The following is a 23844-nucleotide window of genomic DNA, read 5'->3' as shown; positions in this document are numbered from 1 at the left end:
ACGTCAAAAAAATAGTATATGAATTTTTATGAAAATTTAAAAATATAACTGAATAATTCAGAAAAAAAAAATATTGAAATTTTTTTCTAACATAAAAAAAAAAAAAGATACTAGAATATGTTCATACCGATCCAATTCAAAGGTATCTTCTAAATTTCAAGTAAATTTTCTATGCCCTGCTATGCCATGCACTGTTTTTTGGGTTTTAGCCAAAAAAGAAAAACAGTACATCACATATTACGAAATACTTTTTGAGGCTTAAATTTGTACTGTGTGTTTGGGATATAAGTCGAAGGTGGAATGTTAAAAAACAATGCGTGAGTATATGATATTTAGCTCTAAATGAAGAAAGTCAATGTATTGTTATTATCCATTTTACTATTACAAATAAAACATGGCATACTCAAATTATCTAATTTTTCAACAATATTTACTCATTCACAGTTATACATATTAGAGAGTATAATATCAGAGAAATTGTTCTTTACTATCTCAAAACATCGGAATATGTCCATGATTTATACAATTCTATTTACATAGTATGTATGATACACAAAAATACTCTTTAAATGGCCAAACCTTTAATCATCTATATAATTTTAAAATATCAAAAATTTTCAAATATGCAAAAGTCATTAATTGATTAATTAATCAATGATAGATTGATTATGGGATTTCATAATATTTATAGTAACTTACGATGCAACTTGCTCCATTTTCTTAATATGTAGCGACATAAAAGTATATTAAATTTATTTGGCTTCTTGAGTCCCATTCGACTGTCTAAATAATATAGGGCTATATATTTTGAAATAATTTTAAAATAATAAGAAAAAAAAACTTATAAATTTTATACTAAATTAAAAAAATAAAAAATTCTTATGCTTATAGAGAGAGAAAGAGAGGAGAAAAAAGAAATACTATAAGAGGAGTGAGGGGCGATTATTTTCCATACTATTATAAGTATAGGTCATCGAGAATGCTTAGTTACCGATTGAAAGATCGAATCTGATACGTCAAAGTCAGGGGCTCGACACCTATCCAAATAAAATCATTAAATTATTATTATTATTAATATTTTTTTCTTCATATTTTAAAGGCTTTAAAATCTAATTATTTAAAATTTAGTATATTTGTTTGGATTAACTATTCTCATGCTTCCCACTTATTTTTCCTTCATACGAAGGTTCTTAAACTTTTAAAGTCGTTACCTAGCGCTCAATCAATCGATCGATCAATCAATCAATCATAGGTACGGTTAGGGTTTCTTGTTCGATGGCAGCGCCCAAATCTGAACCTTCCCGCCCAGTCACGTGCAAATTTGCACGCATTTATCCCCGTCGTCCGGGCGAGCGGGGGCAGCGACAGAGAGGGAAAGCGGGGAGGGTGCGACATGGAGGTGCAGAGGGCGCGGCTTCTGAGCCTAGCGTTGGAGTTTGGGTTCGACGAAGCTGCCGCGAATCGGTGCTTGGATCGCCTCCTCGATCTCTACGGTGAGATTTTCTGTCGAACCCTTGTGTTTAATTCCCCCTTCCATCCGATGTCTTTTCTTTCTGTCCTCAGAGGATTCGGATCCTATCTTTTGACCTCAGAGGCAGAATTGCTCACACAATCTGATCCGTTGTTTGTTTCTTTCTTGTTCCCTTTGGCTCGATCCTTAGTCACATTGGCCTAACCGAGGCCTGGGAATCCGAGATGTAATATATATATTTGATACGGCAAATTAGGGCTATGGTGGCGTATTTTGGTTAATAATTCTTTTGTTAAAATTTCTATCTTTATTAGTTCTGTGCTTTTTGAATTGACATATTATGTTCGCTTTTATTCTGATTGGAGAATTCATTTTTCTTAATGGCCATAAGATCTGATCTAAGAACAAATTTTCTCTTAGTTATTTAATTGGTCTTGCATTAATGCGATCGGTGATACTCGAGTAGGGTTTTTGCTGAATGATATTGATTTTCTATTTGTTGCCCGTTCCAAGATTTTGACACTATTACTCTCGGACCGCTGTCTGCATGATCACCATTTAAACAATATATAGGCCTTCGCGACATGATGTTGTAGATTGCCGTCAACAAAGTGAATATATTTTATTATAAAATTAGTAAGCTCTGACTCATCTATAAACATAAGCTCTTAGATGATTAGCGGCCGTTGTAAGTTTGACACAAATTTATTAACAAATATTTTTATAAAGTACCGAGAGGCCTTGTTGCAAGAAAATTGTGTTCGTTAATCTTTTAGAAAGAATCCTATAGACATTAAGGCGGTCCTTGGTAGTGGTTTGGAAGTCTTTGTGTCATACAGTGGAAATTTATATCTTCAGTAATGACTATTTAGAAGACTGAAGTTTGTAGACTAAGTTCTTAATTTTTTTTTTCCTAGACTATGTTTTTCACTGGCAAGCTAGTCTTTGACTTCTGATGCAATTCTATAATCTCATCCTTTTGTTGTTACTTCTTTGCTTAGTGAAATTTTTCAGAAAGAGCTCATTTTGATACAATTAGCTGGCTTGCTTCTGAGGCTTTTGGTTCACGTTGAGTGACGGGGAGAATGCATGTTTAGATGAGTAGATGGATGTGTTACATTAGGACTCCATATGGTCGGTCCCTAGGGAAGAGGAGATGTGGGCTTTGGGTTCTTCCGTTGGTGGGTGATTACTTCTTTGCTTAGTGAAATTTTTCCAAAAGAGTTAATTTATGATACAATTAGCTGGTTTGCTTTCAAGGCTGGATAGGTTTCTGGTTCATGTGAAATTGCGTGGAGGAACCCGTGGTTAGATGATTACATAGAGCTGCTACATTATTAATATTTTGATAAGACCCTAAAGTCTTATCGTCGCTCTGATACCAATTGATAAGACTCTAAAGTCTTATCGTCACTCTGATACCAATTGATAAGACCCTAAAGTCTTATCGTGGAAGAAAGGAGAGAAAAGGGAATGATAATTATCTCTTCGAGGGGATCGGTCTCCTTGATCGCTTCGAGGGGATCGGTCCTCCTTGATCACTTCGAGGGGATCGGTCCTCCTTGATCACTTCGAGGGGATCGGCCTCCTAGGGTTTGTCCATAGAGTGGAATAACATTTCATTGATTGATTGATTCTCAAAAGAAAGGGTTACATCACTATTTATAGAGTTCCGCTTGGAGTCCAAGAATTAGACTCTTAATAATAAATAAATATTAAATAAACCTCTACCTGACTCTAACTGAACTCAATAAATAACTGAACTAAATAGACTCAAGAAACAACGGCGGTTGGCTGGGCAACAGCGACGGCTGTTGGCTAGGCAGCAGTGGCGATGGTGGTGGTTCGTCGGCCGGGAAGCAGCAGCGGCGGGTGGGCTAGCCGGAAGCAGGGGTCCGGCAGGGAAAGCAGGGGTGGCTGCGGCTTCTTCTTCTTCGCTTCGAGAGGATCGGCCTCCTTGATCGCTTCGAGGGGATCGGCCCTCCTTGATCGCTTCGAGGGGATCGGCCTCCTAGGGTTTGTCCACAGAGTGGAATAACATTTCATTGATTGATTGATTCTCAAAAGAAAGGGTTACATCACTATTTATAGAGTTTCACCTAGAGTCCAGGACTTGGGACTCTTAATAATAAATAAATATTAAATAAGCCTCTACTTGACTCTAACTGAACTAAACAGAGTCAATAAACATTATTCAAAAGCTCAGAAAAAGTGTCCTAACATATTTATTGTCAAGACTTCAAAAAAATCAAACTTTTCAGTCATGGATGTCACCTTTAGTTTCAAAATTAAATATACACAATCATACCTAACTACCAAATGAAAATTTACAACTAAATGTAAATACAAAGATGCAGATATTTCGGAAGAGGCAACTGTTTATATTTTTGGTGTTTGAAGTTATCTTCATAAGTGCAGGCTTTGGAAATTTTCTGGAGATACATTATTCCTTCTTTTGTGGTGCAGGGGAGGATGGTAGAGACTTTGTCACCGTGGAACACTGTGGTGATGATTTTCTTGCTGCACTGGCCGATTCCATCCAAGACAAGGAAGACTGGGATGATCTACAAGCTATTGAATCTGAAGCTTGTGGAGCTTTAAATGACATATTTGTAAATACAATTCCAAATAATGAAGAAGCAGGGAATGCCATTGTTTTCGAAACTCGAGATTTAGGAAAACGGAACTCACTCCGAGACCCAGACCATGAAAATATTGAGAGGTTTTGTTCTTTAAGCAGTGAAGATTCAGATTTGGAAGTAATCAGCCAAAATGATATCAAGCATGATCCATCTTTCTGCTTTGACAAGAATGAAGATTATACAATTCAGCAACCTTCAAAATCAACAGTAAGCTGCCTGTTTCCTACAATTTATTTTTTGCAAGATTTTTCTTTCTTTTTGTTCCCTTGTCTTGCTATCCTTGTTCACTAGGTTAGAATTATATATCTGGATGAGTAAAAAATAGAATGATATTGTTAAAAAAGACAATGGTGATGTGCCCAGTTGTTAATTGTCATACAAGTTAGTGCCACATGATAGTGGCAGTAGATGTCTGTACTAGTACATTTTAACCTTTCAGAAGTTGGTTCACAATTCTAACTTAGGTAACTGTTTCTGAAATGTCTCAGCTATTTGATCTCTTAATGATTTGAAATGTCCTAATCAGGCCGCCTTTTAGTGGATAACTCTCATTGTAAGTTCTCACAGAAATATTTTGATACTACATTACCAAGCAGTGATTGCAAAAGGCGCTCGGGCGCTCGCCTAGGCGCTCGGGCGAGACGAGGCGAGGCCCGAGCGCCTCGCTAATGTCCCAGGCGGCGCGCTTCAATCAGGCGTCGCCTGGGCGCTCGCCCGAGCCCAGGCGCTGGGCGCTTCGGGCGAGCGCCTGGGTAAACCGAACCAGAATTTTAGGTCTGGTTCGGTCCTGGTTCGGTTGTTAGTTGGTTCAATCGAACCAACTAAACCGATATAACCCCAACCCTAACCAAACACTAACCTGCTGCCGCTGCCGATCCCGATTGTGATCTCGTCGCTCGCTGTCGCTGCTCCCGCTGCCGCTGCTCGCGCCTCCCGCGAGCCCTCTCGCTGCTCGCGCCTCCTGTGAGCCCTCCTGCTGCTCGCGCCTCCCGCGAGCCCTCTCGCTGCTCGCGTCTCCTGCGAGCCCTCCCGCGAGCCTTCCCGCTGCTCGCGCCTCCCTCGAGCCCTCCCGCTGCTCACGCTTCCCGCGAGCCCTCCCGCTACTCGCGCCTCCCGCGAGCCCTCTCGCCTCCTGCGAGCCCTCCCGCGAGCCTTCCCGCTGCTCGCGCCTTCCGCTCCCTTTCCCTTTCCGGCTGCCGCTGCCGCCGCTCGCCGCTGCTGCTGCTGCTGCCGCCGCTCTGACACGGACTTAGCTGGTTTTGCCTAAGTCGTGCGGCACCCTTGCGTGTCCGTCCGCAAAGGTCAGCCTCCCCGAAGACTCCCATTGTCCCTTAGGACCAACAAAAGAGAGAACAGGTAAGAGAGAACACCTCAATCGGGATCCACAAGCAAACATGTCCGAAAAACACTTCATAAGCAATGCAAATTACAAACAGACTTTACAAGTTCTGAACAGTGGCACAACAAAGGGTAAAATGGTCCATTACAGATCGAAAAGCTCTCGCACGTGTCCACATGACACAACCTTTATTTACAAGCCTAAAGAGGCCACCACCCAACTAAAATGGGACTTATAAGCCTTCGGCCGCCCCTTTACATTCTGTACAGGGCATGAACATGCCAAAAGACACGGACACACATAAGCATTACATCCAACATCTTGTTGAGAAGTTTGTCCGTGACATTCTCCCCCACTTATCCCTTCGACGTCCTCGTCGAAGCCTTTGTGAACACTGCAACTCTTCGCCTTTGCTGAATCTTCAATCTTCTGCTCCAGCTGCAATGCGCCTCCTGGCTCCCAGCTGCTCTCCGCTGCTGTTTTTGAGTAGTCGAACCTTTGATCCGCCATGCTGCTTCAACTCGCCAATAACTCTGACTCTAGTGTGGGGTTGGCTGAGTTGTGTTGATCCTCGTTGATTCCTGCGGATCCACCAAATGAAGGAAAAGACCATCCTTACTGCGCCAGTCTCTCAAAATCTCCACATGCTGCTTGAACTGGGTGGATGCTTGTTGGAGCTTTAACGAGCATCGCCTCGCAAACTTCTGAAGTTTTGGGTCCTTCCTCCACAAAATCTGCTCATTGACTCTTCTTTCCGTTAGTTGTCACATCCAAGTAGGTTCGCATCACTTCCGCTTTCGATTGACATTTCGTTGGGAAATGAAGCGGACAATCTACTCTCAGTAGCACTGATCACCGTTGGTGAGGATTTGACAACTATTGTCTTCCATTATCTTCGAAGGGTCTTTGAACTTGTGCAGAGCTCCTCTGCTGGATAGATAAGAGAATTGGGGTACTCGGTTTCGCCCATTCTCTTAAGAGTTGAGAAGGCAAAGGTTACTTGACTTCGCCCGCCTCCTCGAGGTTGTACTTCATGCATCGAGCTGGTTACTGGTCTTCGCCCGCTCTTTGCTCACACTTCTGAAGCACTTGAAGTGTTTGCACTCCTTGCATTGAGTTAGTTACTGTGATTCACCTTCTCAATGCCATCGAATTTCTGGAATGCGGGAAGTTTTCACCCCAACTTGGAGTAATTCTCTGATAGATGAGGTCGCCTCTGGGATTGTACCGTCTTCTCCATCAACCCTGCCGCCTACTCCACTGAGTAGCAAAGGTACAGCACCGCATACTGCCTGCTTCGTTCCTTGGTCATGCACTCTTGCATGACCCGAAGTCCTTCACTTACGGCTATCTTGATGAGAAACTGTTGACACCGGTCTTACGAAGTTTCTTGGCCTCTGCCCTTCAGCCTTGTCTCGGTACTTGGAGATTGCCTCTGCATGCTTCACCTCCTCGACCCCTTTCACGACCAAACGCTCTCCCTCCGTGAGAGCAAGGGATCAGTGACTTTCACGGAAGTCCCGCCTCTGCGGTACCATGGCGCTGCCATGCCCATGGCACTACTATCCGTTGCCTCGCCTCTGAATCCCTTTTCTTCATGATCAGTAGAGATGTCTCCGTGGCACTCCTCTGAGTCCACCTCCATTCTAACTGATGCTTGATTTTGGGTAGCTAAGTCCCTCTGGACTCGTCGTCGCTTCCTCGCCCCTTTCGACCCCCTGCTTCAACACCTCTGTGTTCTCCAAGCAGTCTGTTTGGTCGATGGAAAGACAGACTGCAACTCCCATGCATGGCCTCTGCCATCGCGTTGTAGGGTTTGCACCAATTCTGTTCTCCTTAGCTTCCTTGGTAGCAACGTTCGCTTACTCGACCTTGTCCTCTGACTTGTCGGGCTCCCTTAAGCGAATATGAGCTCTGGAGCAGTCCAACTCTCCAGCTGCTTCGATCATACCTCTGCATGATCAAGTCCCTCCCATGGGACTCCCTGGTACTTGCATACGAACTTTTTCCTTGGTGGAACCCAGCCCCCATATGCTGATGACCAAGGTTTTCATCCGATGCAAAATTCGGTGCACGCCCGGAAGACCCGCCTCTGCGGTACCATGGCCTTCACTCCTTGAATCCATAGCCCTTCTTGCCGTCGTGTTGTTCACCAAAGCGGAGCTCCCAGTAGCTCCCGATCATACCTCCATATGATCTCATCCCTCACGGGACCCCGTCGTGTGTATCGCATTGCCACGAACTGTTCCACCACGATCCGCTGCACCATGTCGCCTCCTGGTGACATCTCCATTGCATTCTGATCCTTGGGGAATAAACTCGAATTGTGAACCCTCCATGTGTGGCCTCTGCCAATACATCGCAGGGTCTCTTCCACCTTCGATTTTGTTCGCTCCTTTGGCAATCGATCTTCATCCACCCACTCTTGGGTCACACCTAGATGAAGCACCGCTCTAGGACAGTCCGTCGCCTAGTAGCTCCCAAAGTCCATCGACTTTATTGTAATTTGTGCACCATTGTCTGGATCCTAGGCCTCTGCCCCTACCAGCACAATCTCCGCTGCGCACCGCTTCCTTCATAGCAACTCGAATGGCAACACTGTGGCATATTCTTCAAGAGTACCCGCCTCTGCGTCCTCTTGCCCCGTGCTAAGGCCTTCTGAACCCAACTTCGCCTCCGCAAATTGAGTCGCCTTAGTTCCTCCATCAAATGCTTCTCCGAGATAAGGTGCATGTGCCCCGAAGCTCCCTTCGTCTTTGGCACCATGCAAGATGAGTCCACTCCGTCAGAATGAAGGACCCATGGAACAACATGATCCTGCTCTTGCCTCTGCAAGAGCTCATGTCCTTGACCTCTGTCTAAGAAAAGCACTGTGCCTCTGCTCCATGTTCCAACTTCTCTGCTGGCTCCCTTCATGCGGCTTGGGTACTTCGCCAAGTTACACCCAAGTTGCTCCGCTCCTCGTTTCTGCATTGAGTCGATGGTGGCCCTCGCGCCCACCATTCCACGGGTCAGCCCTCCCTTGAGTTCGATCTCCACATCGACTCCAAGTGTGCCTTCATTTAAGTTGCTTCAGGTCGCTCCCCCACTTGATCTCGCAATGCATCCACCAATGCATTCTCTCGAGCGAGATCATGCGACGACTCCTCGCCGCTTGCTCAATCCATCGAGCTTCGTGGAGTTGTTGTTTGTTGAGGTACTCCTCCTCAACATGTGAAGTCCGTCTCACATGATTCTCCCTCTGGAGAGCTGAGACTTATCCCTCCTGGATAACTGTCCCATTGGAGCAACATCTCTCTTCGTTTCGGAGACCACCATCCCCTTGGACTACTCCGATCTGCTGAACAAACTGTGCATTGTTCTGCCTCCTGCAAACGCACTTGCTAGATTGCGACTCCCCGTCAATACAGCCCCCACTGCACCCCTCAAGGCCTAGCAACATGCTGAACTCGTTGCACACTTCAGCCTCCTACAGACGTATCCTTCACATGCCGAAGAGAAAGTTTCAATGCTCCATGGCGCCGAGTCTCGGCCGCCTTGGGATGGCCACGAACATTCCGTCGTCCGCATACAAGCCCATGCATGAGTACCAAATTCTTCGAGTTAGCAATTCCCCTCACCTCTGTGAGCTTTGCATAACTCTTTTGGTCGTTGAGCAACTCATTCCACCTTGGATGGTCTCATTCTTGCCAAGCGCCTCGCTTGCCTAGAGCACCATCAAGTATAGTTGTCAACGTTGAGCCGTAGCTCAAACTCGCCATCCCAACCTTTGTGCGCTCCAAATTCTTCCAAGCTTGCCTGTTCTCGTGGTGCCTCTTGCGCGAAGGGTTGGCCATTCCTCTGAATGCCAATCTCAGATGCCCGCTCCTCTGAGCGACTCTTTTCCCTACATCTCTATGCCCGTTTTCCCTCAAACGGTCGCGCGTGTGCTGACTGCCCTCAACGCAGCCCCGCTAGGTCCCCCACGTTTGCATGTCAAGTGTTTCTATGAGTGCTTGTCCCGCTCTGATACCATATGACACGGACTTAGCTGGTTTTGCCTAAGTCGTGCGGCACCCTTGCGTGTCCGTCCGCAAAGGTCAGCCTCCCCGAAGACTCCCATTGTCCCTTAGGACCAACAAAAGAGAGAACAGGTAAGAGAGAACACCTCAATCGGGATCCACAAGCAAACATGTCCGAAAAACACTTCATAAGCAATGCAAATTACAAATAGACTTTACAAGCTCTGAACAGTGGCACAACAAAGGGTAAAATGGTCCATTACAGACCGAAAAGCTCTCGCACGTGTCCACATGACACAACCTTTATTTACAAGCCTAAAGAGGCCACCACCCAACTAAAATGGGACTTATAAGCCTTCGGCCGCCCCTTTACATTCTGTACAGGGCATGAACATGCCAAAAGACACGGACACACATAAGCATTACATCCAACATCTTGTTGAGAAGTTTGTCCGTGACAGCTCGCCGCTGCTGCCGCTGCCGCCGCTCGCCGCTGCCGCCGCTCGCCGCTGCTGCTGCCGCCACTGCTGCCGCCGCTCGCCGTCGCTGCTGCCGCCGCTCGCCGCTGCTGCCGCCGCTCGCCGCTGCTTCCTCGTTTCTCCGTCAGCAGGTTTATACTGTTAATGTGATTATATTTATTAATTATATTATATATTTTTATATTTTTATATTTTTATTTAAAATTTTAAATAATTATATTTATTAATTATATTTTATATTTTTATATTTTAGCGCCTCGCTTCGCTCGGGCGAGCGCCTAGCGCCTCGGGCGTTTTTGGACCTTGGCGCCTAACGCTTTTTAAATCACTGTTACCAAGTCACTGATTTCTCCATCCCAATTTATGTCAGTTGTATGTTGTACTTCTATTTTTGTTGTTGCCAATTGTTCCTGATTTCAGATATCAATGGCCAGGATCTGCTTAGAGTTGTCTTACTTTCACTTATACATTTACTTATTCTGTCTCACCTTTGAAGGTTTCTGAAGACACTAATACATGTGAAGAAGATTCATCCTATGCCAATGGAAGGACATGCTCATATGCAACACAACACAGACATGAAAGTCTAAGTTATGAAGAATTGCAGTCTATGGATGATATTTTATTGGCAAATGTCGTGATTTTTGGTAATAAAACATTTCGGGCTCTGCAGTATCAAGGTTGTAAGGCAGCATTGGAGAACAAAGATTGCTTTGTCCTTATGCCCACTGGTGGTGGTAAAAGTCTATGTTACCAGGTATCCTGTTTCCTCTTCTGATTTTTTTGAGCTTCAGACAATTTTACATGTTTTTTGCTTTTCTGTATGTTTAATAATTACAGATCTATGCTTTTGAATGATTTTTGTGGAAAGGTTTAACACATATTAAGGAGACAACGTTGTTATCTTTGAAAGGATTTTTGCCTTATATATATATATATTATGGTGTTAATGGTACTCACAATTCTCTTTGCACATTTTAGTTAGGATAAGGCAGTCTGGTTCTATTATCTTTCCAATGTTATGTAGGCAAGCAATTTTTAGGTTCTTGTATTACTGCCTTAGTTAACCAGGGTAACTGGAAGTTTTGTTTTTGTGGCCATAATTAGTGCTTTAACAGATAAAAAAACTAGAGATTGAAGAATTATACATATCCAGTTGGTAACTACCATACATATATTTTTAGGACAATTTATCAGATAATCTTGTTGAACTCTCCATTTCTAATTTATAGTTTTAAAGGTTTGGCAGTCATGATGAACATCCTATTGGGTGCTCAAGCTTACGTGGAAAGTATTGGTTTTTAACCACTTGGTAATTGTGACAACTAGATTCTGAAGGCATTTTTCCTCAGTGATAAGAAAAGTTAGGACAAGGAGAACAGCTCATCTGCTAAAAGCAAGTTCAGGAAATATATAGATTTAAAATATAAAATGTTTTTATGATAGATACATAATAGCGAAGCAGCTGGATATCTCATAATGAAAAACTGAGGTCTTCTGAGTTTTCTAATAATTTTGAAGGACTAATGGAGGTCTAGCTTCAGGATCAGGGAAAACCTGTCTGTCATAGAACACAATTGACACTTCTTGCCACTATATCATTAAGCTGTCTTGTGTCATTTTTTATGCTCAAATATCTGAAAAATTTTGCTGAGTCTGGCATGTATTTACAGCTCCCAGCTACTCTTCATCCAGGCGTTACAGTCGTTATATGCCCCTTACTGTCATTGATACAAGACCAAATCACTACACTCAACATCAAATATGGAGTGCCTGCAACCTTTCTGAATTCGCAGCAAACTGCTTCGCAGGCAATGGCGGTCATCCAAGAACTTAGGTCAGGTTCTGTTTCAGCTCTGAACTATGAGAACTTTAGTTTTGATCAAAGATTTAAATGTCGGTTCACTACTAGTTTTGGTAAGTGGTCAGACCCATACCACCCCATATCATCATAAGAACTATAAAAAATTAAATACCAACTGGAACTAACATAGATGAGCTATTACTGGTTCTTGTTCAAATCAGGGAATCTTGTTGGTAAGTATCAGTTTGACAGATATTTGATTCCTTGGTTCTGATATTTATTTTACTCTTTTAAGTGTTTGAAATATTATGTATCAACCTCCTTTCAAGTTAAAGATGTCATATAAACACTGCAGTGGATTTATAACTGAAATGGATAGAGCTGACTAACAAGATCAACAGAATCTGAGAACTCACAATGAGTTCTGCATGATCAAGTATTACGTCTGCTTAAACATGATATCATTCTCATTAATTTCTTATGATCCAATTTTTGCCTTAACATAGTAACTCTTTCTGTGACTTGAACCCTGATCACCGGCTTATATTGGAGTAATCTCACCATGATGCCAAGACTCACACTCATCATAGAATAACTGGATGATACTTATGTGAACTTTGTGATATACCAAGCATCTTTTAGCACACATGGCTTTTGAAACTGCAATAAGCTTTGACCATCACAAATTAAGTGATAAAATGACTCTTGAAAATTGTTTAATAACCACAAATATGCTAGTCAAGTTCAGGTGATATACCCCTTTAGTTAAGGGGGCTGAAACTGGAAAGCATCAACTTATGTCTAATGCATTATCAGTACTAATGATTAGTCAATAAGTTGTTTTAAAATGATCAAACGTCACACTTGCCTATTACTTTTTTCTTTGCAGAAGTGGCAAGCCTTCATGCAAACTCTTATATGTCACTCCTGAAAGAATAGCTGGAAACCTGTCATTTATGGATATACTGCGATGCTTATACCAAAAGGTAGTCAATTTATTGTATAAATGTAGTGTGGCCAACTGCTATCATGTCATATTGTTTTTTCACTTCGTTTGGTTGAAATGGTTCCAAAAATAACATAGCTTATGCTGTATGACAGGACCTACTTGCAAGATTCGTTGTAGATGAAGCACATTGTGTAAGGTGATGTTCATATAATGAATCATTGTGTATGTCTGGAACAGATTTTGATATGTAAAAGGAAGATAGTTTTCTGTATATACTTATGTTTCCTATTTTTCCTGTTTTCTAGCCAATGGGGACATGACTTTCGCCCAGATTATAGGGGATTAGGATGTCTTAAACAAAATTTCCCCAGGGTTCCTCTTATGGCATTAACTGCAACTGCAACTCGGCCGGTCCGAAAGGTAATTGTGAAGTTAGGTATTCTTCATTATGTATATTCAGAAATAATAGATTGAACAATGATGATGGGGTTTGCAGGACATTTTGGACACTTTAAGAATACCTGATGCTTTAGTTCTCGAGACAAGCTTTGATAGATCTAACTTGAAGTATGAAGTAGTATTTAAAAGCAAAGATTCACTAAAGCAGCTTGGGCAGCTAGTGAAAGATCGTTTTAACAATATGTCTGGAATTGTATATTGTCTATCAAAAAATGAATGTGTTGAAGTTTCCAAATATTTAAATGAAAAATGTAAAATAAGAACAGTGTACTACCATGCTGGTTTAGCTGCTCGTCAGAGAGTTGCTGTTCAGAGGAAATGGCATACTGGAGAGGGTAAAGTTGTCTGCGCAACAATTGCATTTGGCATGGGCATAGACAAAGCAGATGTGGTAAGTCTACTAACAAGTATGTACATTGAACACATGTTGTGAAGTTCTGAATTTGGTTATGCCGATTTCAATTTTATAATCGTACTTGGTGGAACTGATGTGTTGATTTGGCAGCGTTTTGTAATTCACCATACCATGTCAAAATCAATTGAAAGTTACTACCAGGAATCAGGTAGGGCAGGACGAGATAATCTTCGAGCAACATGCATTGCTTTTTACCAAAAAAAGGACTTCAGTCGAGTTGTGTGCATGTTGCGAAGTGGAGAAGGTTTTAAGAGTGAAAGGTTTAAGACAGCAATGGCTCAAGCAAAGAAAATGCGAGAATATTGTGAACTGAAGGTATTTTTATTCTCCCAAGTTTGTCATGATTTTTCCAGGAAGCTGCATAAGAGAATAAAACATTTGCCCCTGATTTGGTCCTGAATTTGGTTTGCATGTTGGAAATATTTGTTTTCCATTTGATGTTAGCAGACTTTATCATAATCTCTGATGAACTATACATAGCTGACAAGCCAAGAAGCTAAAAGCTGATGAACTTTTAATGAGAAATTCATTTTCTTAGCTTATCATTTGTTTAGAACATTTATTTAGAAACTTTCTGTTCAACCCTTAGCTTATCATTTGTTTCCCAACTGTAGTTTCCACTGTCATTACTTGGCATCTTCTGTCCTTCAGTTCTTTACAGAGTAGGAAAATTTTATGTTGAGATCGAGTTGCATCCTACAAGCACACTCATACCAATCTTTAATCATTTCTTAGATTTATGTCCTGTGTTTAGATTAACCTCACCTTGATAGGAGAAAGCTTAGTTGTTATGTCCATCTTACTTACTTGATAAGAATGTGAAATCAGATACATCCTTGTACTTGTGAGTTTGGCATTTAGATGGTTAGATCATTTAATTTGTTAAGATTCTTATTTGTATATCTATGCTAATTATTTAGACATTGTCTTATTTTGAAATCAGACTGATTTGTGGGTGCTTGTTTCCGGTCTTACTCCATATTGTGCACTCAATAATTAATTTCTTTATTGTATAGCAGCGCTGATAATATTGGTCTGTGAAGCTAACTATATGAAATAATTGTGGATGTTTTAGAAGGAATGCAGGAGGCAAACACTTTTGGAACATTTTGGAGAGACTTTTAGCAGGGATGGCTGCATGACTGGTCCGAGTCCCTGTGATAACTGCTTAAAATGTTATGAATCTGAGTAAATAAATCTACTTTGGTCCGGTCAGGAGATTGAATTGATTTGGCCTTCAAAGTGCCTTTACAAGGGATTTGTCCTTAGAACAGCTATTATGCCAGAGCCAGGGCCAGAGGGCCAGGGAAGTGAAATATTCACAACAAAGTGAAACATCCAGATAGATCTTCTATTTTCCTGAAAGTTATCCTACAAATAAAGCATCTACGAGTCTTTGTTGCTGACGATTCTATATATTGAATCCTGGAGTCATGAATGGAGCTGTGATTTGAAGCAGTCCATTTTGAGGTTGAATGACGAGGTCTGAATCCTGCACCCTATAATCAATCTCCTGTTAGATAATGATATTATAGTTCTCATAGTTCCCTTTGTTGATATTATAATACATGAGTCTCATCTTTTATTCGATCATCTGTTTGAGGTTGTTGAAGCCACATGGCCCAGCTTTATCAGATTAAATCCATAGCAGTCTCCACCACTAAAGAATAGGTTGGATTTTTTTCCCACTTAATTATGTGACCATATGTATTACATTGCTGCATTTAGTCTTAGCTAGTGTCCGAACCATTGACTTCCAACCTGAAACAATCATTATACCAAGCAATGCATTGGACTTGGTCAATCTCATCGTTGTAGTTTAGTATAAAAACAAGTATCACGTGCTTGAAGTAAACTTATAATTAATTAGTTTGTGCCGCAATCTAATTAATTATAAAGAGAGGAGTCTTAGTTATCTCTCGCAAAGTTAATATTCCAATCATTTAACTTGTCAAGTTTCAATTATTGTTTAACATTGTTGGGGATTGCACTCAAAGAACACACACCATAGCAATTATAAAGAGCCGTTTATGGTCTTTATTATTATTATTATTATTATTATTATTATTAATTTTACCATATTATTATTAAAATTTACACAAGGTTAAGCTTAATTTCTTATTTTTAGGTAGCGTAATCCATTTCTGCTACTGCTACATTTATGACGTCCACTCGACTCATTTATAGTCCCCCGTCTGTCTTCATTGCAGTCCCCATTAATGACGTCCCGCTCGCTTCTTCCTCGCCCTTCTCTCCTTCCTCTGCTCCTCCCCAAGCCCTAAGGATTAGGCGAACTCCAAGGGAAAGGTCGACGGGATTTCGGAGCCTCGCATCTCTCTCGCTTACTTCACTCGCGATTCACGGTCCGTGTTCTCTCTCCCCTCCCATTCGGTTCCCGAGATGGTTTTACTCTACAATCCGGTGATTCTTTCGACGAGAGCAGAATGTAGATTCTTCCTCTGCGACCGGGTGGCTTTCTTGCGTGTTCCTTTCTGGCAATGCCCTTTTGCAAGCTATTGGTTACCGTGGTAGTTCGATCGAAGTTTCATCTGTCCAATTCGTCTGTCTTCTTCTATACCATTTGGATGATGCGTATAATTTGACTCTGTTGTTTCGGATATATGTGTCTGTTTTGTGCATTATCGAACACCCTTTTGGGGTTAGATGACGATTACTCTTGATTTAGACTGTGGACCACGGGGTGCAGCTTGATGTGAACAGGAAGTGAGTTGCTGTTCTAGCTTTGGAACCATGCTGATCTCATGATGCAAAATGGGTTCTGAGGGTGGAGGTGGAGGTGGAGGTTTGTTTCATCTGTTTGGTTGGAACCGGAAGTCACGCAAGAAATTGTTCCCTGATGGAAATGCTTCGTCTGGTAAGCCCTTTTCTTTCTTCCTCCTCATCGATCTATCCTATTCCTTTCTTCTGGTGAAGTTAAATTGTTATGACTTAGTAAACCCTCTCTGTTACAGAGAAAACAATCCAAGGGAATAAGCATGATGATAATATGCCAACCTCACGGTTTCATCTGGTACCTCCTTAACCCTCACTTTCGTGTCAATTTCCTATATTTTGATGCTCACATTTTTGGTTTTGCAGATTGAGCAGAATCAGTTTGAGAGAGTAGCAAGCACTAAGGCAGGCAGTCGCTCTGCTGGTGCTTCTTCGGTAACTAATGAAGAGGGAAGTGGATTAAGAACTCCTGGGGTTATAGCCAGGCTTATGGGTTTGGATTATATACCAGCTTCAGGCATTTCTGAGCCTTATTCTACACCCTTACACGACTTGAGCTCGATTCGGGATGACAATAGTAGAACTGTAATGTATGGTAATGATGATTTCTACCATGAGGTTACAAGAAGGGTTATCTGTTCTGGAAGACCAGAGTTGAAGTCCCAAAATATGCCAGGCGGCCCGATCGAGGAATTCCAAACAGATTTGATGCCTTGCAGAGTAGCTAAAACTGTTGCAATCACTCACCAAAAATTGCTTTCTCCTGTTAAAAATCCTAGTTTCATCTCTTCTGATAGTGCATCTTACATAATTGAAGCAGCAGCAAATGTTCTTGAGTCAGAACTTCATGGTGGTAGCATGGGTGGCATTCAGTCTTTCAAGGCACCTTTGAATCCTTCTAAAGATCATAATTTGAATGGGATCATAGCACTACCTAGAAAGATATTGATGTCTACAGAATCATCTGAAGGAATTACCGAGCCAGATGCTCCTGGATCTCTTCAAGAATGGGCCTTGAGAAGAAGTTTGAAGGGGTTAAAAGATAGTACAATTGGTCAAGCCTTTCCAAATACTAATGAAGCCCATCCTTTTGCTGCTAAAGGCATGCTAAATGGGACGAAATCTGTCCCTGGAGATGCCTCTTTTAAAAAGAACAAGATTGCAAATGAACATTCTGGCAATGCTAAAGTTGGCTACCCAAAGAAAGATACAGAACTTCCTGACATTAACAAGGATAGATTGCCAGCAGGTTACAAGAACATTACACGAAAAAAAAGTTTGGTAAAGCAGAGCTCCTGCTCCCAAAGGAACATGTTCTATCATGACATATCGCTAGATAGACATGGAAAACAGGTTCAGCATAATGTTGTGATGGATGAACATTTAAGATGGCACTATGACAACACACAAAACTCTGTGGATGTTGTATCCTTTACATTTACAGCTCCTATAAGAAAGCCAATGCCTGCATCACAGGCTTCCAGTCTTGAGGTGGAGATGCAGGACAAAAATTATGGCCATTCCGAGAATCCTTGTGATGCTGCTGAATGTTCAGACAGGGAGACATCGTCCCATCTCAAACTGCATGAGGCAGATGTTGATTGTTTGGGTATTATTTTAGAAAGAAAGATGTGGGAATTAACATCAAGGGTTCAGTCACCTTATTGTAAATTAGTTAATAGAGGTGGTGTTCCAGCGTATGCATCTGTTTTGGGTGATTCAATTTCTGCTTTTACTGAACCAAGTATTGCACCTGCCGAACACAAAATGGATTTATTATTGAGGTCCTATGATGATGAACTATCTGGTAGCTTTGAATCAGACTCATTATCTAGTGATCAGGCAGAAAGCATTAGCTATAAGCTGCAGGTAGTTTGTTCTTACCTATGTTCTTGTTGGAGTGCTTCAATTTCATGCAATCTCCAAATTTGTTCCTGTAGTAACTTCAGCAAAATTATCAATGCATGGCCTGAAAGGACAATAACTATCATAACAAAACAACAGCAAACTGCAATGTCCTGCCCTTTTGGGTTGAGTACGAAAACCTTTTCTCATAGTGGAGTCCAGTATAGGATAATAACTAAGAACAATTAAATCTCTTTTTTTTTCTAGAAATTTTTTTAGGCCTCGCTATACTTTTCCTATCATTACTAATTCTAGTTGGCTCATCATGTCTAACTGGGGTATTTACAGATCTCCTTCGAACATCTCCATACTTTTTAAAGCACTTCCCTGTCATTTTATCTTCTGTTAGGGCTTATTACCTATTGTTCATCAGTGAAAACATTTTTCATTCTTTTAGGAACCTTGGATGTCCACCTCGGCATTCTCATCAGCTACAGTAACTTCATATAAAGAATGACAATCACTTGTTAGCTAAAAGTTATTTCCTATGAAGGATAGCTGTTGTCTTTGTCACATTAGGTCATAAGTATTCGTCAGTTTATGACATGATGAAGGGTTTGTCATTTAAAAGTTGTGCATGTTGTTATTCTAATGCAACAGAGGTAGTCTACAGCTTTTGATACCTTGAGAGGTTCTTATGTTGTTGTTACAGCTACACAACGTTATTTTTCAGTATGCATGTGGTAAAATTATATGAAGATGGGATGATGATGGAGATGGCCTTTTCATTCTGTGGCATCAATATTTTACACGGAGGAAGTAGAGGCTTCTAATAGATTTCAAAGTTGACAATTATATCCTTTGTTTCCATGGAACAAGTTAATTTGGAGTCATCATATTTTTGTCAATAAACATTTTGCCAGTGTGCTTGTCATCTACAAACAGAAGTATGAAATCATGATAAATATTAAATAGGTTTCCCACTTTAACTGCATACGTTAAGTGGTACCTTTATGTTTTGTAATGTCTTCATTCTCCACCTGTTGCTCTTTTCACTGTCTGGGCTTGCTGAGAGATGGTACTGTACATCGTGATCTCTACAAACTATATAAATGTTGTTCAAACACTTAAAGACAACAAAGAGTGCACTATTAGTCTCTTGGCAATAATTTGATCAGAAATGCTCATTGCGTTTGAGCATGAAGATGGGCTAACAATTATTGTGACAGAATGGTACGATTGCAATGTTTTGACAAAAACCACCGCAGCCTTGAAGTTCATGGGTGCGATGTAGAATAATTTATACACACTACAGATACATACAAAACATAGTAGCTTGTAATTTGGCAACAATTGGCTTCCACTTATTCAGAGTAAGAAACCTAGTGAGGCTTTATAATTGATTAGCTTTCTTATTTGAAGTTTTAACTACCAGTTTTTATTAGAATCATTTAAAAAAAAACATTATAAAGCTTGTTCAGATGTTTGCTGTCTGTTATGAGTTATATGAAATGGTCAAAGTTTAGGATTTCTCTGACTGTATCTCAATCTGCAGTGAGTTGTATGAACTTCACATCAGATACTTCCACTGCTAGATCCTTTTGGGTGGCATCATTTTTAAGCATACTTTTGGAGTCTATTTTGTGTTGTCTCATTATCAGTTGTCCTTTCGGAGAATTAGGAAATTGTGCAGGATTGAATTAGTGGCAAAGCTGTGCCTGTTGTACACTACTTTTGAAATTAAAATAGAAAAGAAAAAACAGCATACTCAAACCTATTCCTTTTTTCATGTTTCTGATTATGATGCTATCATGTATAAACATAATGGTTGTAGAAGTTCATACGTACTCGATGGGATTATTATCATTGGCCACTACAAGCTGATTGCATATGTTGCAACTGTATCATAAATGACTAGATATGTATAGAGCACATTAAGCAAGAAAGATATGGAATGAATAACTCCTGGGGCAGAGTTCATAAATTGCATGCAGCTTCTTTCAAGAGAAAATATGAAACTCTTATGTTGATAATGCAACGATATCTACTGGGGGTAGATTTGCAAGTCTCAGTATGTAAGATTTCTGAATAATAATCTTCTACATGTCTACCTACCTCAAGTCTTTTTTTATACAGAATCAGCTTTTTGCTAACCAAGTGACCCTTGTTTTATCATTTTATTAGGAAGTGAAAATGGTGGACTGTAATAGTAGCGGTGTGGATGAAAAGTGTTGTCATCAAGATCAGAGTCCTCTTTCCTGCTACTCAACTGAGAGCTGGGATAATGCTCATGGTAGGATCAGATTGCTTTACAAGCACTTTACGTTTTGATTTTTCTGCCCTAACATTTATGCAATCTGATACTCTGCAGGAAGCAAGATGGGCTCCAGTTCGAAATTATCCAACTTGGTGTCACCATTTGTTCATAATGGAGATGGACAAATGGTCACAGAAATTGGCATAAGTTGTCATTCTAATGCATGCAGCCAGGAACTTGGGTATGTGAGGGAGATACTAACCAACACAGGCTTTACATTCCAGGATTTGATACCTTGTGCGATCGACCATTCATTCGAGATACTTGATCCTATTCTTTTCGACAAGTTGGAAGAGACTAGAACCTCCACTGCACACAATGTAGGAGAGGTGAAAAAGCTCAAGATGAGAAGGAAGATGCTGTTTGATTCCGTGAATGAATGTTTGGACAGCAAGTGCAGCCGCTACTTCCGGGCAGGATATCATTCATGGGCACAAGGGGTGGTTGTTGCCATGAAAGAGTTGGCCGAGGAACTGTACAAGGAGATTTCAGGATGGAATGGCACTGGAGATGGGATTGTCGATGAACTAGTGAATGAAAGCATGAACACTCATCTAGGTTGCTGGACTCGCTTTGAAATTGAAGCATTCGAAGCCGGAGTTGAGATGGAACGAAGGGTCTTTAATTCCCTAGTTGATGAAGTAGTTGTCGATTTCTCGTGAACACACTTGAATGGTTATCTCCATTACGATATATGTAGCCTGCACAGGGTTTTCGTCTTTCTGTATCCACACATATGTCCACTAAAATCACAGTGGCTTCTGCAGTGCAGATGTTGGCACTTTGAAGTTGCAAAAGATTTTTGAGTGCAATGCATTAGCATAACGTTTCATTGACCACAAACTACTCTCACCAGACAAAACCTTTGATCCCTAAGATGAAGAATATGTTACTGCAAAAGTATGAATACTCAACTCTCCAAATTCACAAGACAATAGGAGTTCTTCACAATAGGTTCTGATGACAGAGCCTACATTACAAGAAAGAAGCATCAACATAAAAGGATCTGATCCTTCCTAACAAGTCGATCAATTTGGGTTTGCAGCACAGTTGAATAACATCCAGCACTGCACTAAAGGAATAGATTCTTGAATTTGCCATTTGCAAGCTGGCAGAGCCCATTGTAAGCTGACATATCTGTGGGAAAGAAACTTTTACAGGATAAGTGAAAACAGCACAAGGAAATTACAAGACAAATGTAGAGGATGAATCCACGTTGAATTTGTTTGTTTCTATTTCCACAGCAAGATTACATGCACTATAAACTCACTCTTCATAAAAGCATGCACATAAGTAGTTCACTGATGAAGTAGAGGGAAGTAAGAAGATTTTTGTACTTTCAAGCTCAGACCAATCTAATTAATACAAAGAAACATAACGTAATGCAAATAAAATGTTGAGAAAAAAAGAAAGAAAAAGGAACCTTGTCGGTCTCCTTATACGTTAGCTCGGAGACCGACCGATTTACCAATGACATACATCTAGCAGAAGAAAATCCATTCAAGATAATCTGATAAAGAATAAACCAGCTGAACAAATATCATCGGTCTGAGCACCAACAACAAATAAGAATTTGTATCGTCTAACATCAAGTGGAAAGTTAATGTGAAGAAAATCCATACATGTCGAAGACCAATACTAGACAATGGAAGATTGTTAAGTTTGCTTATCTAAAACAAAGGTCAATGTGTAAAGTATAAACTACAAATATAGGTGATAATTAGGCAGCAGCTTTAACCAGGGTTTCATGATCTGCAAATAACTAAAGAAAGAAAAAAATCTCTTCTCAGGATTAATGAATATATATATATATATATAATATATATATATAGGATTATAAACAACATCTGGCAATGCAAAAACAGAGAAGGGACCACGGAAGTAAATCATTACGATATAAGTCCAAAACTGAGGTCAAAGTTACCAAATGATTGGCCAAAGTCGGTACAAATTTCAGCTCTAATCGACTGACTTCCATCAGCAATTCCAATGACCTCCACATAATGAGACGGAGGGACGGCCTGAGCGCCCTTAACGGTTATTTGATTCCCATCAGTTGATTGTCCCACAATAACCCCAGCGTCATTTCGCATCACTTGAATCACCGCCCGAACTCTCCTTCCCAGATACATTTTCAGAATCTCGGCATTAACAAAAACTGCAGGACTCGATGTATCCATTATCTGCACAACCATGTGTAAATGTTTCAATAATCAGTTAATATTCCATGATCATGTGCTGAAAACCTAATCCTTCTGCAACATAACAAATACTTGCATGAATTTAGAGTTTGATTCACATTCTTCACATACCATCATCATCAAATCAATAATAGAAAGCAGACCTGCTGTCTACTCGAACAAGGTGGTGATGAAACAACAACAATTAAGCTAGGAATAACAAAATCCAACACGTAGGTAGTGAAATATGAATCAATGGCATCCTTTATTATGTCCAAATCATAGTATAAAAGAAAATTTATTGTTATCTAAGTTCAGTATACACTACCCAGACAACCAGCCATGCGAAAAAGAGACGATTAAGAGTAGTAGTTGTTCCTGTTCAAATCATTGTTCCTCGATGAGGCTATGCTAAGAGAAGCTCCTTAGACAAACCATTTAGAAGCACTAAAAATTAGGTTATACGCATCATGAGATGACACACATGCTGCTCTCGATTGTTCCAGAGCAGATGAAACTTAAGATCTAGTAGTCAGTCGCTACTTCATTTCAATAAGTGTCGTGATCGAAGTATGTGGTGAGCATCTCCTTATCCGCTCCAACTAAAAGATCGCTGAGGACCACTACAATCATCAAACACCCAAGGCTCGCAGAAAGAGAAAAGCGGGGATGTAAATAGCACGGGAAAGATCAAGGCACTGCCCCGATAGTTCCGGTAAAACATCATTTCGATGGATTACACAAGTAGTAAAATGACGAAGAAATAATTGATTCGGATAAAGTAGAATTTCCCACAACTACTGGAATGGAAAAGCATGATCGATCCACGGCGGGGCAAACCTTCGGGACGAGGGCGGCAGGGGAAGAGATGGGTTGGGCGATCCGAAGAGTCGAAGAGGCGGAGCCGTTCTTATTAGGGTTCACTGCTTTAGGGATTCGGCCTTGGCGCGGGAAGATGTGGATTCTTCGAGCGTCTTTTTGCGGCTCGACCGTCGCGATCTCTGGCTCGGCCCAATTAATTGGTTGGGCTAAATCCGGACCAAAGTCCAATGGCCACCCCCAACCACCCACCCCCAAATTTCATTTAGACAGATGAACCCTTTGAACTTACCATAAATTACACTACAATGCCGGGCAATTCTTCCTAAAATCCAAACCAGCGTCAGGGGCATAATAGTCAACACGGGAAGTATCCTCAACGAAAGCTATC

At 41.0% G+C, this 23844-nt stretch overlaps 3 protein-coding genes across 6 annotated transcripts; 2 read left to right on the top strand and 1 right to left on the bottom strand.

Moving 5' to 3' along the window:
- Positions 1-1158: 1158 nt before the first annotated feature.
- Positions 1159-14975, top strand: LOC103973822 (ATP-dependent DNA helicase Q-like 1). Its single transcript, XM_009388483.3, has 10 exons — positions 1159-1493; positions 3938-4320; positions 10429-10689; positions 11606-11769; positions 12626-12722; positions 12838-12881; positions 12991-13105; positions 13182-13535; positions 13650-13874; positions 14635-14975. The coding sequence occupies exons 1-10, from the start codon at positions 1394-1396 to the stop codon at positions 14749-14751; spliced, it is 1860 nt and encodes a 619-aa protein (XP_009386758.1). The 5' UTR covers positions 1159-1393; the 3' UTR covers positions 14752-14975.
- LOC135581689 (uncharacterized) lies at positions 14903-21220 on the top strand. Of its 3 annotated transcripts, none has more exons than XM_065104160.1 (8): positions 14970-15042; positions 15173-15230; positions 15770-15922; positions 16267-16434; positions 16532-16590; positions 16659-18161; positions 20322-20430; positions 20509-21220. In XM_065104160.1, exons 4-8 carry the CDS (start codon positions 16332-16334, stop codon positions 21114-21116), a joined length of 2382 nt encoding a protein of 793 aa, XP_064960232.1. In that variant the 5' UTR covers positions 14970-15042; positions 15173-15230; positions 15770-15922; positions 16267-16331; the 3' UTR covers positions 21117-21220. The 3 variants fall into 3 exon arrangements, with proteins under 3 accessions (XP_064960230.1, XP_064960232.1, XP_064960231.1); XM_065104159.1 differs by having other exon boundaries at positions 16246-16434; XM_065104158.1 differs by lacking the exon at positions 15173-15230 and having other exon boundaries at positions 14903-15042; positions 15770-16434.
- A 107-nt stretch (positions 21221-21327) lies between these two features.
- Positions 21328-23646, bottom strand: LOC135610110 (replication protein A 14 kDa subunit-like). Of its 2 annotated transcripts, none has more exons than XM_065104163.1 (3): positions 23430-23646; positions 22379-22637; positions 21328-21591 (listed from the first exon to the last, which is right to left on the bottom strand). In XM_065104163.1, the coding sequence occupies exons 2-3, from the start codon at positions 22632-22634 to the stop codon at positions 21527-21529; spliced, it is 321 nt and encodes a 106-aa protein (XP_064960235.1). In that variant the 5' UTR covers positions 22635-22637; positions 23430-23646; the 3' UTR covers positions 21328-21526. The 2 variants fall into 2 exon arrangements, with proteins under 2 accessions (XP_064960235.1, XP_064960234.1); XM_065104162.1 differs by having other exon boundaries at positions 23475-23633.
- Positions 23647-23844: the final 198 nt, after the last annotated feature.

This window comes from Musa acuminata, chromosome BXJ2-4 (genome assembly GCF_036884655.1).
Source record: "Musa acuminata AAA Group cultivar baxijiao chromosome BXJ2-4, Cavendish_Baxijiao_AAA, whole genome shotgun sequence".
NCBI classification, from domain to species: domain Eukaryota; kingdom Viridiplantae; phylum Streptophyta; class Magnoliopsida; order Zingiberales; family Musaceae; genus Musa; species Musa acuminata.
The sequence above is the reverse complement of the archived record's forward strand: the minus strand, read 5'-3'. Positions and strand labels throughout refer to the sequence as shown.

What these genes read in the sequence shown, in the direction of transcription:
- LOC103973822 (XM_009388483.3), top strand. Translation starts at nt 1,394, where the DNA reads ATGGAGGTGCAGAGGGCGCGGCTTCTGAGCCTAGCGTTGGAGTTTGGG. An exon ending in GCATAGACAAAGCAGATGTG is followed by an intron (nt 13,536 to 13,649) that starts GTAAGTCTACTA and finishes TTGATTTGGCAG; the next exon opens with CGTTTTGTAATTCACCATAC. An exon ending in GAGAATATTGTGAACTGAAG is followed by an intron (nt 13,875 to 14,634) that starts GTATTTTTATTC and finishes TGGATGTTTTAG; the next exon opens with AAGGAATGCAGGAGGCAAAC.
- LOC135610110 (XM_065104163.1), bottom strand. Translation starts at nt 22,634, where the DNA reads ATGGATACATCGAGTCCTGCAGTTTTTGTTAATGCCGAGATTCTGAAA. An exon ending in CGACTTTGGCCAATCATTTG is followed by an intron (nt 21,592 to 22,378) that starts GTAACTTTGACC and finishes TCTTTCCCACAG; the next exon opens with ATATGTCAGCTTACAATGGG.
- LOC135581689 (XM_065104158.1), top strand. Translation starts at nt 16,332, where the DNA reads ATGGGTTCTGAGGGTGGAGGTGGAGGTGGAGGTTTGTTTCATCTGTTT. An exon ending in TGATGGAAATGCTTCGTCTG is followed by an intron (nt 16,435 to 16,531) that starts GTAAGCCCTTTT and finishes TCTCTGTTACAG; the next exon opens with AGAAAACAATCCAAGGGAAT. An exon ending in GAGCTGGGATAATGCTCATG is followed by an intron (nt 20,431 to 20,508) that starts GTAGGATCAGAT and finishes GATACTCTGCAG; the next exon opens with GAAGCAAGATGGGCTCCAGT.